Source organism: Bufo bufo, chromosome 5 (assembly GCF_905171765.1).
Source record: "Bufo bufo chromosome 5, aBufBuf1.1, whole genome shotgun sequence".
In the NCBI taxonomy this organism is placed as follows: domain Eukaryota; kingdom Metazoa; phylum Chordata; class Amphibia; order Anura; family Bufonidae; genus Bufo; species Bufo bufo.
Genome location: NC_053393.1, coordinates 368,016,431 through 368,038,726, shown reverse-complemented (window position 1 = coordinate 368,038,726; position 22,296 = coordinate 368,016,431). Strand labels below are relative to the sequence as shown.

The following is a 22,296-nucleotide window of genomic DNA, read 5'->3' as shown; positions in this document are numbered from 1 at the left end:
TTCTTTGTTAATTTACATTCAGAATACACTAGGGCAGAATCAAAATGTTTACACCACATTTATTGTGTCAAAAAGCTGCTGCCAACAGTAAAGGCTGGACAATTCCTTTAAGCGATTGTCTCAGTGAAACAACCATTTTGCACATGCCCCATCAGGTCCCGTACTCAAAAAGTGGCTCTCAACATTCAAAAGATTTGCAGTTGCAAAATTAGGCAATTTCTTCAGTTATAAAATAACCCCAATTGCACAATAAATGTCTCATAATAATGCATAGTTGCGAGTTTACTCGAAGGAAAACCAGTTTACTTCAAGTTGACTATGTCCCTGAAGTCATGACAGGGAACTGGGAGCTTATTTCCAGTCTCCCCCTCTTTCTACATTCCTGAAATCTTGTCATATTTCTTAGTATAAATATCTTTCTTTGAAAATTTTTCATTAAATGAAATAATTTAACCCTTTAATGTTATTGCTACTGCTTTCAGCCAAACCAGTCTCTGGGCGACTCACTGCTGATCGTGGGGGTGTAGAGAGTCAGACTCCCATGAATTGATATGGATCACCTATTCATTACTAGTGATGAGCGAACTTGCGTTTTCAAGTTTGGCGTACAGGTTTAGGTTATCTAAGAATCCCGTTATGGATTCCGCTACCACGGACCATAACGGAATTCTATGACGGCATGTACCACAGAAGCCTATAAAAGGCATTCCGTCATAATAGAAGTTTATGTTGGCCATAGACTTCTATTATGACGGAATGCAATATGGAATGCCTCTTATAGCCTTCCGTGGTGCATGCCGTCATAGAATTCTGTTATGGTCCGTGGTAGCGGAATCCATAACGACATTCTTAGATAATCCGAACCTTTTACGCCAAACTTGAAAACACAAGTTCGCTCATCACTAGTCATGAATATTTAAAGGATGCCTAAACCTTTACAGAAACCATGATTTATATGATAGCCCAACACAAAGTAGCAACTACCGGTATGTGTGAAGTGATAAGAAAATAAAGTGGTTTTCAAAAAATTTTTATAAATAAAAATCTAAAAAAAAGTGTAGCGTGCATTTGTATTCAGCCCCCTGTACTGTGATACCCCTAAGTAAAATCCAACGTGACCAACTGCCTTCAGAAGTCTCCTAATTAGTAAATAAATGTCCACCTTGGTATAACTACAAATCAAAAGGTTTTGGAACCGCGCTGCTAGAGACTATGTCTCCCGGTCAACAGTGGATAGCAAAAGGGTGTCAGCCGCTCTCCTCGGCACCCAAAGGATCCGATCTTCCCCAGACCTCCTCCTCTGCAGGGTTTAAATAAGATAGGCAGAATAGTGAAGCACCCTTTGCAATCTTTTTATAAAAAGGTTTTATTCTACTCACAAAAGTCGGTAGACAAAAGGCATAAAATACAAATCAGTCGTCACGTTCCTGCCCGACCCGGGTTTCGCTGCCTCGCTTCTTCAGGGGCGATAACTGCGCATGCTTGCAGTCGGGCCCTTTATATAGCCTAGCTGATCTCATTACACAAGCCGGTATAGTTCCGGACCATATACCAAAATACCAAAACAACGATTACAAATCATACATAAGATTACAATTGGTGATCCTTTATATTTAAAACATTAGAATAAGAATAAAAGAGAGTTTCTCTCACTATTACCAATTCATTCATATATATACCCTTTCGGGTTACCGCAATTACATACACTCAGTACATATTTCCAGCCTCCTTCCCAAAATTACTACCCCACATCATAACGGTACCATCTAGTATCCTAAATCCCTTCAACTTTATCTACAGTATCCATAATGCCGTCCCCTAAGCTCCGCCCACTCCTGGGGCGTTGTGCAAATATGCTCCACCCACTCCTAGAGCGTCATTCAGGTACTCTCGGCCCCGCCTCCACCCCTTGACGCCCACATCACGAAACACCACTGTCCAATTGAACAGTCAGGCAAACATGACGTCGCTCAAAGGTCCTTAAGAAGCCAGGTAGAGAAAAGCCGAACGACGTTACTGGTGAGAACACTTTAAAGTATACATGGCTTCAAATCAAATTCTATGTTCAGCCCACTGGGTTGTAGGGTCCCTAGCTGATAGATCCACTCTACCTCTTTTCTATTAATCTGTGCCAGCGAATAAGAGAAAAAGGTAGAGTGGATCTATCAGCTAGGGACCCTACAACCCAGTGGGCTGAACATAGAATTTGATTTGAAGCCATGTATACTTTAAAGTGTTCTCACCAGTAACGTCGTTCGGCTTTTCTCTACCTGGCTTCTTAAGGACCTTTGAGCGACGTCATGTTTGCCTGACTGTTCAATTGGACAGTGGTGTTTCGTGATGTGGGCGTCAAGGGGTGGAGGCGGGGCCGAGAGTACCTGAATGACGCTCTAGGAGTGGGTGGAGCATATTTGCACAACGCCCCAGGAGTGGGCGGAGCTTAGGGGACGGCATTATGGATACTGTAGATAAAGTTGAAGGGATTTAGGATACTAGATGGTACCGTTATGATGTGGGGTAGTAATTTTGGGAAGGAGGCTGGAAATATGTACTGAGTGTATGTAATTGCGGTAACCCGAAAGGGTATATATATGAATGAATTGGTAATAGTGAGAGAAACTCTCTTTTATTCTTATTCTAATGTTTTAAATATAAAGGATCACCAATTGTAATCTTATGTATGATTTGTAATCGTTGTTTTGGAATTTTGGTATATGGTCCGGAACTATACCGGCTTGTGTAATGAGATCAGCTAGGCTATATAAAGGGCCCGACTGCAAGCATGCGCAGTTATCGCCCCTGAAGAAGCGAGGCAGCGAAACCCGGGTCGGGCAGGAACGTGACGACTGATTTGTATTTTATGCCTTTTGTCTACCGACTTTTGTGAGTAGAATAAAACCTTTTATAAAAAGATTGCAAAGGGTGCTTCACTATTCTGCCCATCTTATTTAAACCCTGCAGAGGAGGAGGTCTGGGGAAGATCGGATCCTTTGGGTGCCGAGGAGAGCGGCTGACACCCTTTTGCTATCCACTGTTGACCGGGAGACATAGTCTCTAGCAGCGCGGTTCCAAAACCTTTTGATTTGTCTAAACCAGTGTGAACGACCTACCACACCATTCCGGGACCAGCAGCAGCGCAAGTAACTGTCCGTGTTGGGACACAGGACTGACTTTCTGTTTTTTGTATTTTATTGGTATAACTACAGCTGTTCTGTAAAGGCCTCAGAGGTTTGGTAGAAAACATTAATGATCAAACAGAATCATGAAAACCAAAGAACACACCAGACAGGTCAGGGATAAAGTTGTGGAGAAGTGTAAAGCATGGTTAGGTTATAAAAAATACGTCCCAAAGTCTGAACATCTCACAGAACACTGTTCAATCCATCATTCGAAAATGGAAGGACTATGGCACAACTACAAACCTACCAAAACATGGCCATCCACCTAAACTGACAACCCAGGCACGGAGAGCACTATTAGAGTAGCAGCCAAGAGGGCCATGGTTATCCTGGAGGAGCTACAGAGATCCAAAGCTCAGGTGGGAGAATCTGTCTGCAGGACAAATATTAGTTGTGTACTGTACAAATCTGGCCTTTATGTTAGAGTGGCAAGCCATTTTTGAAAGGAAGCCATAAGAAGTCCTGTTTGCAGTCTGCCACAAGCCATGTAGGGGACACAGCAAACATGTGGAAGAAGGTGCTCTGGTCAGATGAGACCAAAGTTGAACTTTTAGGCTTCAATGCAAAACGCCATGCATTGTGGAAAACTATCACTGCACATCACCCTGAACACACCATGCCCACCATGAAACATGGTGGTGGCAGCATCATGCTGTGGGGATGATTTTCTACAGAAAGGACAGGGAAGCTGGACAAAGTTGTTGCAAGATGGATGGAGCTAAATACAAGGCAATCCTGGAGGAAAACCTGGTAGAGGCTGCAAAAGACTGGGGCGGAGGTTCAACTTCCAGCAGGACAACGCCCCTAAACATACAGTCAGAGCTACAATGGAATGGTTTAGATTAAAGCATATTCATGTGTTATAATGGCCCAGTCAAAGTCCAGACCTAAATCACATTGAGAATATTTGGCAAGACTTAAATTGCTGTTCACAGACGCTCTCCAGCCAATCTGACTGAGCTTCAGCTTTTTTTGCAAAGACGAACAAGCAAAAATTTCAGCCTGTGGATGTGCAAAGCTGGTAGAGACATACCCTAAAAGACTAGCAGCTATAATTGCAGTGAAAGGTGGTCCTACAAAGGATTGACTACGGGGGCTGAATACAAATGCACGCCACACTTTTCAGATATTTATTACAAATTTTGAAAACTATGAATCATTTTCTTTTCACGTCACACATACTTGCTACTTGTTGCGACAGCCGCCAAGCCTCACTAGGAGACATGTCTGGAATTAGTTTTAATATATCAGCCCACGGGCAACAGCCCTGAGGTCTCTCTCCCATTTCTCCAAAAATTTTAAGCAAAGTCATGCGTTTGTCATGTAGGATTTTATACAATTTAGATATGTTCCCCTATCTTTCTTCCATTTTGCTACAGTTTCGAATACACCGTTATATGGGTCTTTAGCTCTAGGGAAACCCTATTTTTGAGCTACTACAGCATGTTGTAGCTGCAAATATTTGGAAAAGTCCTCCTTCTGTAGCCCAAACTCATTCTGTGGTTGCTGAAACTTTTAATTACTTTATCATTCAGTAAAGATTTAGATACCATTGAACTCCCGGGAAAACCATTTAATTGAATCACACAAGCTAGAACATTCTGATCCAATAACTACTGCTCTAAGAGTCGCAGTCTTACATGAATTAGAAAAAAAATGCATCCGGTTTGATTTTACATTTTATAATAAAAATTTTTTTTTTTTAAACGTAAACATTTAAAAACAAACAAACATAAAAACGGTCAAGACAGGACCTCCATTTACCTTGCAGTTGAGTGATTTTCTATCAGATACCAAGTAGCAGAAAAATTCTCCCTATTGAAGTCCGCAGTCTTTCCAGGAAACAATGCCTCGATGTCCGAGTGCGGGAGCTTTTCCCTGCAAAAGTACAAGAAAGAGGTTTATACTGCACACAAAAGGCAAGAAATGAAAATACACATTCATTTTGCTGTCACCAGAACAACAAACTACAACATATTGTTTAGTTGTCATTGACTGTAATGTAAAGTGAGTCATTTTCAGTCACACTACGAGAGCATCATGGGTTAATAGAGGATCATCTGCCATCAGAGGCCTCATCTCTCGCACACACAACTCTTCTCGCACTTTGGAGGACCCGTCACATCTGGCCTTTACCAGGACAGCCAACTGATTTCAATAGGCACCGCGTAATGCTTCATACGTCCTGTGGAGGCACCACAGGGAAATAAAACATTTACTGCCAGTTTTCCCTCACAGATTATAGCCGATTCCTGGGGGTCATAGCGCGAGACACCATGTGAGTTGATCTTTGGGAGGCCGTTCTAAGATTTAAAAAAAAAAAAAACCTGCAGATAGTGGACAACCCAGCCACATGTGGCGAAAAAGATGTGATGTCTCTGAAGTGGAATTGCATGCAGAAAACCACAGTGTTTTTACAGTAGCAGTGAATGGATGAGAATTCTATTAGATAAAATATAAGATCAGGATATCCAGTGTAAAGGAATCAATAAAGAAAAAAAAATGTCGGACAGGGGAGGGGGTTAAAGGAGGATCATTTTCCCTAATTTAAAGCGTAGACTAATCCCTGCTAAAGGAGTCACACCCTGATGGCAAATGTACTCCGTGCTCGTGCCTATCCCTAGACACCCTAGCTAGCCCTATAGGAAAGAAGGTATGAAAAATAGAGCATAAGTAAGTTCTCACGTGCACAAATGGCAACCTAGTATCTGTCTCTACGCATTTTTCCCCATACCGAATTCATCAGGAGGCCAATGAGACATAACTTTTTAACAAGATTTAAAGGGGTTGTCTCATCACAGACAATGGGGGCACCTATATTGAGAACGGAGCCCCGAAAGTGGTGGATGCGCAGCCGCCCTCCATTCATTTTCTAGGGCTCAGCTATTTGTCTGGCTCATAGAAGTGAATGGGAGCTGTGGCCGGTCATGCTCGGTACGCTCCCATTCCTTTCTATGGCGAGTGCACGTGGTGGTGGCCGGACAGGAGTCCTCCAGCCACCACTTTGCAGGGCTTCGTTCCCAGCGGTGGGACCCACACCTATAAGACAATGGGGGCATATCCTAGCAATATGCCCCTATTGTCGGAGAAGAGACAACCCCTTTAACAAATTTCATCCATGTGCTGCAGAAAATGTCTGCAATAATATCCACACATACCTTGATATTGGTGATTTTTAAGCCGCAGGATGTCAGTTTATGAAGGGGAATTGTGCTGCAGATTTTACCCTTTACAATGCAAACAAGTCCGCAGCATTTTTGTGACAAATTTCACAGTGAAATATACGTTATTTGGTGCGGGTTGCGCTGCTGTGGAAGTACGGCAGACACACTGTAGAGTTTCTGCCTCTGAAAATCAGTTGCAGACCAGTCAACTGTGGCTATACCCTTAAAGGGGTTTTACAGTTTGCATCAAAATACAATAAAATCATCATTTATGAAGATAGCTGCAATTTTGCAATGTATTTCTTGTACCTTTATTGTCCCCATTTTCAGTTCTGGGCTGTGATCACATGAGTTTGTCCATGCAGCATTTTCTTACTTCCTGTGACGTCCATGGGCGTGTCAAAGCAGCAACAGGGGCAGTGATAGGGGAGTGGCTATGTAACTAGCTGGGGGGAGGAGCTATAAACTAGCTGTGGCAGAGAAAGGAGAAGTGCATCATGGGTTTGGTTGGATACATCAAGAGGAAGCGCTTCATACAGGATGTAACAAACCAGAGTGACTGATTTACATGGTAAAAACTGGTCAGGAGAGTCCCCAAAAATATAAAGCATGGGAAAGATGTACATGAGGCAAGCAACCACATGAGCCTATCTGTTTAAAGCCATAGTAATCCCGGAAAAACACCTTTAAAAAGGGGTATTAGGGTTCTATTTAGTTATCCTCTATCTACAGCTAGTTACATAGACACTCCCCTATCACTGCCCCGCCCATGGACATCAGAAAGAGCTGCATGGACATGGTCATGTGACCACAACCCAGAACGGAAGATCGGAGCAATAAAAAGGTAATAGAAATACATTACAAAATTACAACTATTATCCTATAGGATATTGATGCAAACCGGGAAACCCCTTTAAGGCTCCCAACTGGGCGTCACCCAGTTAAACCAGGCACAATTTACTGGAATTCGCCATTATGCCTCCATACTAGTAAATCAGATTAAAGAATTTGTGCATTACTCACAGACATGTGGACTCAAGTTTCTCCGCTTCCCATGCAGCCTTGGGAATTGCAAGGGGAGAAAAGTAACCTGGATTACAGTGTAGATCTGTCTGGCTGAGCTCATGCGCTGGAGATCAGGCCTCCCACATACCCATGTTTTCATAGCTCACTGCTGACATGTTCCTCACTGAGAACTTTAACACTCGGGAAAGAAAGGATATGCTACGAGGGGCAATCCTAATGGGACCTAGGTGGCCAGGTCATGTAATGAGTAAAGACAAAACAGGAACCTAACATTGAGCCAGGCAGCGGGGGTCAGAGCGGTGATTGACTTCTAATACACGGGTGTTAGAACAATTTCTACTTATTCAATGCTGGGAACGCTGAAGAAGAGTCTGATCACACTACAGGACTGCACATGAATCCGGCTGCCATACTCCATCATGTGTCATACCTGGACTCCGTTCAGAAGAAAAGGCTGCATTATTTTATTAGCATATTATGCGCTTTGTGGTTGCAAATCAAATCTCTTAAGCCCAATGCTAATTTTTTCAGTTACTTATTGGTAGATCATAACTTATTTAAGAAATAAGAAAAATAAAAAAAGAGCTTTATTTGGACTCCAGCGTAATAGCTGATTTACAGCCTTGACAAATGGCAAGAAGCGAATTAGCGGGGGCTTAAATCACCGCACAAGGCCGTTAACTTGTCACAGCACGGTAAATCATTGCAGCACACAGAAAAAAGCTTGCCAATTTAGACTCCTGAGCGAAACCGCCATAGTGTAGGCATGGGTGAGGATACTTGGGGTACTCGTAACCTTAAAGAGGACCTGTCACCGCTCCTGACAAGGTCTGTTTTAATAGCGTCATGCATTCCCCATGTAATAACAATTCTGGAACATCTATTCTTATGGCTCTGTGTTGTGCCCTTCCTTTATTGCAAACTGCTAGCAATTCATTCATAACTTCTAGCAGGCATAATAAAGGTCCAGATGGGTGTTACCAGTTGGGGGGGCAGGCATCCCTACACAAATATTAATTATATATTCTTTTGTTAGGATATCAGTTTTTGACTAGAGATGGTTTGACCTTTAAGGTCCCTTTCACACGGGCGAGTATGCCGCACGGATGCGATGCGTGAGGTGAACGCATTGCACCCGCACTGAATACCGACCCATTCATTTCTATGGGGCTGTTCAGATGAGCGGTGATTTTCACGCATCACTTGTGCGTTGCGTGAAAATTGCAGCATGCTCTATATTCTGCGTTTTTCACGCAACGCAGGCCCCATAGAAGTAAATGGGGCTGCGTGAAAATCGCAAGCATCCGCAAGCAAGTGCGGATGCGGTGCGATTTTCACGCACGGTTGCTAGGAGACGATCGGGATGGAGACCCGATCATTATTATTTTCCCTTATAACATGGTTATAAGGGAAAATAATAGCATTCTGAATACAGAATGCATAGTAAAACAGCGCTGGAGGGGTTAAAAAAAAAATAAAAAAAATTAACTCACCTTAGTCCACTTGATCGCGGCCCGGCATCTCCTTCTGTCTCCTTTGCTGAACAGCATTAATTACAGGTAAAGGACCTTTGGTGACATCACTCCGGTCATCACATGATCTTTTACCATGGTGATGGATCATGTGATGACCGGAGTGACGTCACCAAAGGTCCTTTACCTGTAATTAATGCTCACCACAGGTCCTGTTCAGCAAAGGAGACAGAAGGAGATGCTGGGCTACGCGATCAAGGGACTAAGGTGAGTTAAATTATTTTTTATTTTTTTTTAACCCCTCCAGCGCTATTTTACTATGCAGTCTGTATTCAGAATGCTATTATTTTCCCTTATAACTATGTTATAAGGGGAAATAATACAATCTACAGAATACCGATCACAAGCCCGAACTTCTGTGAAGAAGTTCGGGTTTGGGTACCAAACATGCGCGATTTTTCTCACGCGAGTGCAAAACGCATTACAATGTTTTGCACTCGCGTGGAAAAATCGCAGGTGTTCCCGTAACGCACCCGCACATTTTCCCGCAACGCCCGTGTGAACCCAGCCTAATACCGCCACTGATCAGCAGAATGAGAGGGACGTGGCTCCAGGGTTTCCCTTTATTTGCTTAGACAGGCGCAGGGCCATACAAGAGTGTGACTGTGCGTGGTACTGCACCCTTCCATACCGACCAGGTACCTTCAATACCTGACTCACACAAAACTCCATTAATGGGTCACTTCCATTACAAAAAGGGCATTTTTAAACTCAATATTGACAAACTTTTTTTTTTTTTTTTCCCATTTTTCCTCTTTCATTTCGGGAGTATTATGCCACTGAAAATTAAACTGTTCAACATGAATAAAACTTCCTAAGTAGACAAGTAATTGTCAGTTTACTGCTGCTGTGAGGGGAAGATGTTGTCTGAAGGGTAAGCCTTGTGGGATGACTTTATGACAGCTCTATTGTTCTATAACATAATAGGATAACATTGTATTGATTAGTGTAATGTGTGATGGGGGCTCTCTGGTCGTAGTGACAGAGTTAAGTGACACTGTTCCCATACTAAGGGTCCATTCAGACGTCCGTAGTGTATTGTGGATCCGCAAATTGCACAATGGCGGAACGGATGCGGACGTGTGAATGGAGCCTAAAAGTCCAAACAAAGAGGAAGTTTAAAGGGCAAGGACAGGAGGTAGAATACATGGAGCGATATCAAAATATCCAGGAAATAATCCACCTATTTTCATTAAAAGAAAATACAAAGAATCGCCACATGCTGGTTGTTAAAGGTTTGTCCAGTTTTAGAAAAACACAGCTGCTTTCTTCCAAAAACAGCACCGCACCTGTCCACAGGTTGTGTCCGGTATTGCAGCTCAGCCCAATCCACTTCACTAGAGCAGAACTGCAATACCAGAGGTGTATTGATGTGTGTCTAATCCTGGACATCCCCTTTAACATGTAATAAAGAAATATGAATGGAAGTGTCCCATTAATCACATTATTCTGAAAAGTGATTTCACTTCTAATATAGATTGCACTTCAAGTCCCCACCGCTTTCAAGAGCCCTGTCAGTGAATAGAACATGCTTGCTTACGCTCGGATTCAACGCAGATTTGAAGTGAAATTTGAGATGGCAAAAAAATAAAAAAAAATAAACAGCGTGTGGACAGATACGGCTATGTACGAAAACGCTAAGATATGTCAGTTCTCCAGTAGATGGCAATGTCATCCCAGGAAACGAGAAAGAACTGGGCCGTGGGAAGATCTACTTTGACAATAAGTGGGTGGCTTAAAAATGACTTGGAACCTACTTTACTTTTCAGAATTCTTTTTTATTACTGGGTCTGATCTCTGGTATTGACCCGGCACAACATACACAACAACAAACACTGCTTTGAGTTCTGCATCGAGAGCGCTGCTCTGGATCTCAGCGTCTGCCGCTCCGTAATTTGGCAGAACAAAAAATAAAACATGTGCTGGGTCGGCAGTTGTAAGGAACAGCTGTTTAAGTGCACGCGGTATTTTACATTGGAAAAAAGGGGAAAAAGAAATCAAGACAATAGTCGCGTATGATCTGAAGGACGAAGGATGCAAAATATTCCCAAGGAATAGCAACAGTACAGCTAGGGTCATATACAGTACTTGAGAACCTCTGCATCTGTATGCCGCAGCATTAGAAATCTAACGTAGATATGATATATCCATTAGCAATGCATGTCAACGGTGTGGATTTGTTAGATTTACACATCCTATTACTAAGAGACCGATATTAGGCCAGGGTCACATGTGACTGATTAGCTGCAGATTTGCCGTCGCAAATATTCGTGCGGTAAATCCGCAGCATTGTAGTACAGAACCAGCAAAGTGGGTGAGAATTTCGGAATTCTCATCCACATGCTGCATACAAAAAAAAAAACACGGCAGAAAAAGGTGCGGCATTACGGATGTGAAATCCGCAGCATGTCAATTTATACAGCGGATTTCTCCTGTGTATTTCACACTTTGCAATGGAGGGTGAAATCCTATGGCTTTTCCGCAGTAAACAGCGGTTTTTCAATCAGTTGTGAACCCAGCCTTAAGCTCCGTGGCCCATTTTTTCTATACGGTTTCCAACAGTAATAACGGCCTAATTTGTGTGTTTGATTTGTACTACTAGTGTCAAAAGGAACTATGACTTATTAGCGTGAAAAGGAACGGACTTACAACATTTAATACATTTGTTACAAAGTAAACTAAAAAAAAAAAAAAAACACACAGACAATAATGACACATAGGCCATTAAAATAAAAAAATAAACTGAAAGATTTTAAATGATAAAAAGGAAAAATTCAACATAACCAATTCCCCCTCTCCCCCATTACTAATGCCTCCCAGGTCTACCACTGGTCTCTACACTCTGCCCACTGCAGCCTATCACTGGTTGTAGCCCTCACCACTACAGTCAATAACTCGCTAAGCGGTCACATGTCTGTCGAATGGAAGCAGAAAATAGAGACTAGCAGCGGACCGGGAAGCTTTGTAACTGGAGTTGTGGGGTGAATCAGTAACGCAACTATGACTTCTTTTATCATTTTATTATCATTTTCAGTGTTTTTTTATTTATTTATTTTTTATTTTAAAAGGCCGGACAGCCCTAGAAATACTTGGAATATTATTAAACAAAAAAATTGATGGAATCCTTGATCTGTCCAACAGGTAAAGGCAAAAATAATTTGATTTCTGATTTTAAAAAAAATATATTGAATAGAAAAAAAAAAGTCAAGAAAAACTTTTATAATATTTTGAAACATATTAAACAAATAAATAGGATTATAAAAAACTAGGGCTGCAACGATTACTCAAATCGATCCAGAAACTCGACCCAAAAAAATCCTCGATGCAAATTTTTTTGCATCGAAGATTCATTTGTGTCATGTAACCACGGAGCGCGAGTGAAGCGCTTGCTATTACTCACGCTTAGTGGTTTTCCGCCGGCCCACACCGCGCTGCACTGTATCCTGACACATTGTCAGGACACAGGGCACTTGCAGAGCTGAGGGCATAGAGAACTGATGGCATGGGGGGGGGGTGATGGCACAGAGGACTGATGGCACTGGGGGGAGCTGATGGCGCTGAGAACTGATGGCAGGGGGGTCTGATGAGTTTTTATAAAAGAAAACGTTCTTTAATTTTTTTTTTTCTTATTAGAGTACAGTACTCGATTAAATCGATAGAATTACTTGATTACTAAAAAAAAAAATCGATAGCTGCAGCCCTATATAAAACATAGCGGAAAAATTCCATGTACCATATTTAATGCTGATCTGTAAGAGAGCTGCGGCTGCTTTCACAGCCTCACAAACCGTCTAAAAAAGCAGCATGTGGACAAATTAAAACAATAAAACGCTGCTGAGGTCTTCACTGGGAAGAGTTAAGGTTGAGATCCTCAGACTCGGGCCACCCAGCTAGTCTGCAAATGCACTGTCCTGCATTCCCAATGGATTTCCTATCAGTCAATTTTGGGACATTTTATATAAACATTCTCCAAGAAATGACTAAAGGCTCCTTTACCTTCACGCGGGGCGTTTCCTTGGCTTTCATTTTAAGACCTTCATCAGAAGATTAATCTGTGTATTTGATTTTGCTCACCCTTGTTGGGAAGAAACCGCACGGTTTTCAGACTATTTCTGTTCATCGCTTTCAAAGTGAAAGAGAAGGAAACAGAATTTCTGATGGCGCTCCCATTCAGCTCAGCGTAAGCAAAATCAAAAAGGGATTACGAGTTTGCTTTATGTATACAATGTAAGTTCTAAATACGACTAGGGTAATCAGAGTCACGTCTTGGAAGGAGAAGGCGATTTGAAATTATTGGCGTGCCAAGTGTTCAATCTGTAATATGCACTACCCGAGATTCTAACTAATGCCGACCTTATATTTATTTACACGTACCACAATCATCCAAGCTGACCAGATCAGAATGCAAAAAAGTAATATTAAATCCCCGAATATTAAAACAGTTACAAGAATATTATATGTCTACATCAAAGTAACAAAAACTGCAAACCTGGATCTAACAAACCTAAACCACCAGTTAACTGGGACATTTGAAAATAATTTGCTTAAAGGGGTTATTTCATAATTAATGTAAAAAACTGAAAATAAGACACCATATAGTACATGACAATCTCTTTCTAACAAAGCCAGAACCAGCCCTGTACCTCACATGGATCCAGAGATCTCCCCATTCATTGCTGGAATTGCTCTGCTAGATTTATATCAAGCTGGCAGCTTAGGGTGGTGAACAGGAATCAAGAAGCGCATGCACATGATCGTTGGATGTTTTGTAATTTTCAGTTGTCCCTGAGGTGGTGGCTGGAGATTAGCTGTAATGATGTCTACCCGTGGACTACATATGGAGACTGCAGATTCTGCTTTCTGTCTATCACTCACCCAGAATATAGAACATTACAGAGAAGTACTGAGCAGTATAGATGTGAATAAAGCACTTGGGTTGAGATATAACACTGTTAGTTGGTGCTCACTGCTCCTCTCCTTACTATTTCCATAGACTTCTATGGGATGATATAATTTTGTGTACACTGAGCTGACAAGCCATCTTGGTCTCTCAAGACAGATTTATCGCAGAATTAAGGTCTCTTGCACATGAGCGACTTGGAACGAGTCGCAGAGTCTCTTCAGTTAAAAAAAAGGAGGTTTGACGTGCAAATTGAAGCATTTTTATCTCCAACTGCGCTCAGGGTTTCTGTTTTTACATCTGACTTGTATTCACTCGCCATCCGTTTTTCATCTACAGTATGTGAAAAAAAAACTGAAAAATAAACTGCATCACTTAGCAACCATAAGTGAAAAACAGACCATATATGTATGCCGTCCATGTCCTGGCAGTTTTTTTTCTCACTGGCCCATCAACTTGAATGGACTATTACTGCATGAAAAACAATGAAGGTAGCACATGCTACGAAGTTTCCTGGACAGATAATCAGTGAAATAGAATGCTTACATGCATATTCCCATTGAAATCAATAGATTAGTTGTAAAAACGGACTGCATCTGAACAGAGATATCAACGATGTTAAACTATCCTTAAAGAAAATGTTAGTTTAAAAAAAGGGGGTGAGGAAGAAAATTGCTGACAACTGGCAAACAAGGCATTTTTATCGGATAGTATATATTACAAACTTTCTTGTACTAGTTAGTGACCATTTAAACTTCATATTACAGGTGGTTAAAAAGTTTTTAAACCCTATACAAAAATTCCTCCTACTACAGGTGTACAGTCTTTCTTAGCTAGACATGAATGAACTTGGATGATAAAGGAGGTCTCCTGCTTGACCACCTCCTCTATAAGAAAGAGTATAGAGCTGCACACAATGCTCAGTTCTATCTCTGGTGGACCCAGTCTGTCCATGTATTTTTGGCTGGCCATTCAGCTTCGCTTTTGGTATGCAGGAAACAAAGAGAACAAGAACACTTAACAAAATGCAAATACCACTACGTTTGCATCAGAGGCGTAAGGAAAGTGGCATCTTGACGTAAACCTCTTGTCTGGCTAAGTATGTATAGCAAGTTATGTCATCGCTCAGTACACTTTCTGCAGAGATACAATCAAAAGGACACAAAGAGATGTGGCGTAAAGCCAGGACACTACACGTTGGATTTCAACAAGTGATTCATTTGTTATACACATGGCACATCCAGCTGAAGATACAAAAACCAAGTGGATGGATAGATTGCAAGTCTTTCACACCCACAAAGTCTCCTCTTGCTGTTCTGAAGATTACTTTACACAAGTGCTACACTCATAGACATTTCATTTTATAAGCTGGTTCCATTACAAAAACCTGGATATGATTCAGGAAAAAAAACAACTTACAGGTCATCACTTGTGCAACTCTTAGCAAGCTACCAGTTGTCCTATCTACCTTCACAAGCAGAATATCATAGACACCTATAAAGAATGCAGGAGGCTTTCCAGAACTTAAAAAGTGTAAGGCCCCTTTTCACACGGGCGAGTTTTCCGCGCGGGTGCAATGCGTGAGGTGAACGCATTGCACCCGAACTGGATCCGGACCCATTCTTTTCTATGGGGCTGTGCACATGAGCGGTGATTTTTACGCATCACTTGTGCGTTGCGTGAAAATCGCAGCATGCTCTATATTGTGCGTTTTTCACGCAACGCAGGCCCCATAGAAGGGAATGGGGCTGAATGGAAATCACAAGCATCCGCAAGCAAGTGTGGACGCGGTGCGATTTTCACGCATGGTTTCTAGGTGACGATCGGGATGGGGACCCGATCATTATTATTTTCCCTTATAACATGGTTATAAGGGAAAATAATAGCATTCTTAATACAGAATGCTAAGTAAATTAGGGATGGAGGGGTTAAAAAAATTAAATAAAAATTAAACTCACCATGGTGATTGACCATGTGATGGACCATGTGATGAGCGCAGTGACATCACCAAAAGGTCCTTTTCCTCCCAGGTCCTCAAAGAAGAAAGAAAGAAGACAAGCCGGGCTGCGCGAACAAGTGGATGAGGTGAGTTTAATAAAAAAAAAAAAATAATTTTAACCCCTCCATCGCTAATTGACTTATCTGTATTAAGAATGCTATTATTTTCCCTTATAACCATGTTATAAGGGAAAATAATAAAATCTACACAACACCTAACCCAAACCCGAACTTCTGTGAAGAAGTCCAGGTTCAGGTCTGGGTACCAAACATGCCGATTTTTCTCACACGAGTGTAAAACACATTAAAATGCTTTGCACTCGCGCAGAAAAATCACGCATTTTACCGCACCGCACCCGCATCTTGTCCAGCCCTCACACGCGATGCCCGTGAGAAAGAGGCCTAACTGCCATTCTTTTTTTATTTTTGTAATGTGTAGGGGCAGTGATACTGAACATTTTTGTAATATAGTTTAATTACTGAAATCGTACATTTCTATTAGAAAAATAGCTTTAAAGTGGCCCATTTTGATCCTTAGCAACGCTCCTCTGTTTTCTGTTTAAATAACAGTGAAGACTTGCTCAACACTAACTGTGTTATGTAAACAGAAGACAGAGGAGCGTTGCTAAGGCTCAAAATGGGACAATTTAGAGATATTTTTCTAATAGAAATGTACGATATCAGTAATTAAAGTATATTACAAAAATGGTTAGAATCACTGCCCCTACACATTACAAAAAAAAAATAAAAAAATAGAATGACAGTTACACTTTAAATACTGAACCTACCATTAGGATAGGTCATCAATAGCAGAATGGCAGAAATCGGACTCCCAGAACTCATAGAAAGAACCACAACACACCATACACTGTTTAGTGGCTGGGAAGAGGGTATGAAAATTAGCTCAATACAAGCTCTGTCTCTGTCGCCATCAGATATAAAGTAACTTTTCTATAGGTCAATGTTTGTCCTTTTAAACAGTTCTTGAGACATGAGATTGAGAGAGCACTGGCTTAACATGGTGGGAGGCCTACTCAGGATTCAGGGGATACTATATCTCCTTATGGAGAGTGCCTAATGTAATGCAAGATCAGTCCTATTCACGTTAGATTCTTGCAGCACCTGCCCGTGTTGTAAAGCTGAGGCCAGCACAACTCACTTCACTGCTCATGTGCCGCATGGTGCTGGAGCTAGCTTGTGATGATGTATCTCGGTCATAGGGACCTCAATCCAACCAGAAAGAGGGGTGAATATTTTGGAGTGCAAGGGCATCCTCATGCTAAAACTTCTTTTTTTCAGATACTGCAGGAACTAATAGTATAAAACAGTTTAACCACCTCAGTTCCCCTAGCTTAAACCCCCTTAATGACCAGACCACTTTTTACACTTCTGCACTACACTGCTTTCACGGTTTATTGCTCGGTCATACAACTTACCACCCAAATGAATTTTACCTCCTTTTCTTCTCACTAATAGAGCTTTTATTTGGTGGTATTTCATTGCTGCTGACATTTTAACTTTTTTTGATATTAATCGAAATTGACCGAAATTTTTGCAAAAAAATGACATTTTTCAATTTCTGTTGTAAAATTTTTCAAATATAACTACATTTCTATAATAATTTTTCTCTAAATTTATTGTTCTACATGTCTTTGATAAAAAAAAAATGCAATAAGTGTATATTTATTGGTTTGGATAAAAGTTATAGCGTTTACAAACTATGGTGCAAAAATGGGAATTTACGCACTTTGACTTTCTGAGCACCTGTCATGTTTCCTGAGGTTCTACAATGCCCAGACTGTAGAAACACCCCACAAATGACCCCATTTCGGAAAGTAGACACCCTAAGGTATTCGCTGATGGGCATAGTGAGTTCATGGAAGTTTTTACTTTTTGTCACAAGTTAGCGGAAAATGATTTTATTTCTTACAAAGTCTCATATTCCACTAACTTGTGACAAAAAATAAAATTTACATGAACTCACCATACCCCTCACGGAATACCTTGGGGTGTCTTCTTTCTAAAATGGGGTCACTTGTGTGGTATTTATACTGCCCTTGCATTTTAGGGGACCTAAAGCGTGAGAAGTAGTTTGGAATCCAAATGCGTAAAAAATGCCCTGTGAAATTGTAAAGATTCTCATTGGAATTTAGGCCCCTTTGCGCACCTAGGCTGCAAAAAAAGTGTCCCACATGTGGTATTGCCGTACTCAGAAGAAGTAGGGCAATGTGTTTTGAGGTGTATTTTTACATATACCCTTGCTGTGTGAGAGAAATATCTCACACACAGTATGGGTATATGTAAAAATACACCCCAAAAACACATTGCCCTACTTCTCCTGAGTACGGCGATACCCCATGTGTGACACTTTTTTGCAGCCTAGGTGCGCAAAGGGGCCCAAATTCCAATGAGTATCTTTTAGGAGGGCATTTTTAGACATTTGGATTCCAGACTTCTTCTCACGCTTTAGGGCCCCTAAAATGCCAGGGCAGTATAAATACCCCACATGTGACCCCATTTTGGAAAGAAGACACCCCAAGGTATTCCGTGAGGGGCATGGCGAGTTCATAGAATATTTTATTTTTGGCACAAGTTAGCTGAAAAATATTTTTCTTTTTTTTTTTTTTCCTCTTACAAAGTCTCATATTCCACTAGCTTGTGACCAAACTTTTTTTTACATGAACTCGCCATGCCCCTCACGAAATACCTTGGTGTGTCTTCTTTCCAAAATGGGGTCACATGTGGGGTATTTACCTAAAGCGTGAGAAGAAGTCTGGAATATAAATGTCAAAAAATTTTTACGCATTTGGATTCCGTGAGGGGTATGGGGAGTTCATGTGAGATTTTATTTTTTGTCACAAGTGGAATATGAGACTTTGTAAGAAAAAAATAAATAAATAAATAAAATTTCCGCTAACTTGTGCCAAAAAAAATAAAAATCTTCTATGAACTCGCCATGCCCCTCAAAAGTGATCTTTATAGCGCCGCAGCGACTTTACGGTGTTTTTGCAGTGATCAGAAAAAAATAATTCTGTCACTGCGGTGGGGCGGACTGAACGCAAGTGTGCGCACAAGATCAGGCCTGATCGGGCGAACACTGCGTTTTTTGTAGAGCCTATAGAACATGTCCTATTCTTGTCCGCAATTGCGGACAATAAAAGGCATTTTCTATATAGTTCTGGCAATGTGCAGATCCGCAAAATGCAGAAAGCACATTGCTGGTGTCCGTGTTTTGCGGATCCGCGGTGTCCGTGTTTTGCGGATCCGCGGATTCGCAAAACACATACGGACGTCTGAATGTAGCCTTACAGGGGGGTGATCAATGACAGGGGGGTGATCAGGGGTTAACAAGTGACGGGGGGGGGGGGGGTGTAGTGTAGTGTGGTGATTGGTGCTACTTACAGAGCTGCCTGTGTCCTCTGGTGGTCGATCCAAGCAAAAGGGACCACCAGAGGACCAGGTAGCAGGTATATCAGACGCTGTTAACAAAACAGCGTCTGATTTTGTTAACAGCATCTGATATACCCTTCAGGGGTTAAAAAAAAAATCGCATCTACTGCCTGACCGCGAATGATCGCCGCTGGCAGGCTGTAGATCAGTTTGTTTACCTTCCGATCCTGTGTGCGCGCGTTCACAGGAAATCTCGCGTCTCGCGAGATGACGCGCCAAGGAGGAACAAACCAACCGCCCGCAGGACGCATCCCTGCGTTAGGCAGTCGGGAGATGGTTAAAGGCTATGTACACCTTCAGAGGCAATTTTTTTTATGACTGCATGCTACTCATTTTTGGCTAAAAATCATTTTTTACATTGGCTTTTATTAAAAATATTGAGCTGTTCTGTCACAAAGGGTTAACAGTTTTTCTATCGGTGTGACTGGTACTTTCAATTTGTGCCGTCATCTATAAACCTTATCTCTAAACTACTAAAATGTCATAAACACTTATTTAAGCCACATTCTTATCAATAAGATAAGAACTGAGCTATAATGGGTGTTTAAGGTCAGAGAGCAGATATAAGGAGTCCATCATCTCCTGGTCTGACAGAAAATCTAAAGGGGGCTTCTAGAACATGTCAGCTCTGTACAGAAAAACGGATGCCATATTTTTAATAAAGACCAATGTAAAAAAATATTTTTTGCTCAAAATGAGTACAATGCAATAATAAAAAAAGAAATGCCCCCAAAAGGTGTACATAGCCTTTTAAGCCATGGTGGCAGTTTAGGGGTGCAAAAAGTACTGACCAACAGGGGCGGACTGGCCATAGATCCTACAGGGAAACTTCTCGGTGGGCAAATGCCCAGAGGGCCACCTGGGCCCCACTCACAGCCGCCAGCCAGGTAAGTAATGATCTGACACTCCATGAGTTAATTAACACTGGAAATAGTAAAAACTTATGCAACTGGTCAGCGGCCGCAGGTGCCCTCCTGACTCCAACTGTATTGCCATCTTGTGGCAACTGGAGTGGAAGGAAGAACGTGACCACTGGCGCTGGCCACCACAGAGGGACAGCTTCTGGAGAGGTATTTTGTGCTGCCTGAGCATTACTTTGTAGCAATATGGTATTGCTGGTCTGTCTAATTGTATTGCCCTGATTTCTGTGAGTTTGGACCCACCTACAACATGGGGCCACTTAGTTTTTCCCAGGGCCACTTTAAGTTCCCAATCCGCCCCTGCTGACAGGTTCCCTTAAAATCAGAACTATAAATCTCAGCATGGAGCAAAGATCATACACTAAGCTCTTCCATCAAACACGTGAATTCTAAAAGGCAAATTGATTCATTTCATTTTTGGCATAGATGCAAATCTTACCTTTCTATATCTATACCCAATGGATTACCAGTTCTCTGAGATAGAGGAGATATTCCTTTATTTCTGTCTGTGCGCATGTCATAATAATTCTGTTCTTCCACCCATACTGCCGACTGATACAAAATACCTAAAAAAAAAGAAGCGAAAAGTGAAAAAACTAATCATGCATGCATAGACACAGATTATTTTCTCCTCTTGATAGCTAATTATTTAAAAGGGATGTCCGCTTCTCCTCACAGTTCAATTATAGGCAACATTGTCAAGATAACCCTGACACGCATGCTGTAATCAAAATTGTGGCTTTTTGTTAAAAATTCACAGGTTCCTTCGGAGCTAGCCATATTCCTTACTTCCTGCTCTAAGGCTGGGTTTACATCGCACTTTTACCATCCGCTTAACGTACACAAAAAACGTATATGTTAAACGGATGCCTTAGACTGATGTCATACAGTGGCATCCGTTCGCCATAGAGTTTCATTGTAAAAAAATAATTATATATATATATATATATATATATATATATATACACATACACACACACACACACACACACACACACTTTTTTACGGTTTTGTATGTTTTTTTTCTAACGTATATGTCAAATGGAGGCATAAAACGTGATGTGAACCCACCCTAAAATATCGCAATTTCTAGCAAAATGTCACAAATATGCAGTACGTCTCATTTATTATGCTGTGTACAACATCCGATAACTAACTTTTAGAGCTGGAGATAAAAGTGGTGAAAGTTGAGACCAGAGTTATGGCGCAAACTGCACCAACCACGAGAAATCTCCCCCAGAAAGTTTAAAAGGTTGTGCTTTCACAAATGTCATCAATGAGGTCTGCAAGGCATGAGAAGAGTTAAGTCCCGCTCACTTCTGTGGGGTCCTGACAAAGATACACTGACCCACTGCTGTAGGGAGAGAAATGTTTAGATTACCTCCGCTTGGACACTCTTTCTGCTGCGTAAAGGATCTGGTAGGAAAAGTACTTTTTTGGAACAACTGAAGCACATTGCCCTGTTTGGAAGGGTCAATTCACACAGCGCTTTTAGTGACCGATGGAGACAGATCTCCAGAGGATTTCTCCATGTATTGTATACTTCAGACGGATGCCACTATAAGCTCTTATGTATGTTAAAACAAAAGTTTTAATATTTTTTTAATTTTGCAGGATGCCCTTGAATGGAGTAGCACAGTAGACAGCAGGGGCGGACTGGGAACTTAAAGTGGCCCCGTTTTGTAGTCGGGTCCAGGGCCAGCAATACCATATTGTGGCACATTATACTACCCCAACAAAAACTTCCACTGGCCGGCCATGAGAAGGACTTGGGCGGCCCCTTGGGCATCGGCCACACCGGGAAATTTCCCTGTAGGGTTTATGGCCAATCCACCCCTGGTAGACAGGGATATACTACGTATACTAGCCGGACTGAGGCCAAAAGGACATCTGGCAAATTGGGGCCTGTGCATAGATTAGTATTCCCAGGGTGATGGTGCAGGGTTTCCTGCTTTCAGTGAGGAGGGGGATGGAACAGATAAAAACTAAAAACTGTGAGCCTCAGGAAACAGGAAAGGATTCCTTCCCACGGACCTATTCAGCCAAGCAGTACAGAACTGCAGCACTGTTAACACTTTGGTTATGGGAGCACCACAAATCTATGGACTCACCTGCCAGGGAAATTCT

The 22,296-nt window shown here is 41.7% G+C and overlaps 1 protein-coding gene across 1 annotated transcript in view; it reads right to left on the bottom strand.

Moving 5' to 3' along the window:
* EXOC2 (exocyst complex component 2) overlaps positions 1 to 22,296 on the bottom strand; it is a 200,645-nt gene that overhangs the window by 157,683 nt on the left and 20,666 nt on the right. The window contains exons 3-4 of the mRNA XM_040431963.1: positions 20,609 to 20,735; positions 4,944 to 5,057 (exon numbers count right to left, since the gene is read on the bottom strand). Coding sequence (XP_040287897.1) covers positions 4,944 to 5,057; positions 20,609 to 20,735 — 241 coding nt within the window. The remainder of the gene's footprint in view (positions 1 to 4,943; positions 5,058 to 20,608; positions 20,736 to 22,296) is intronic.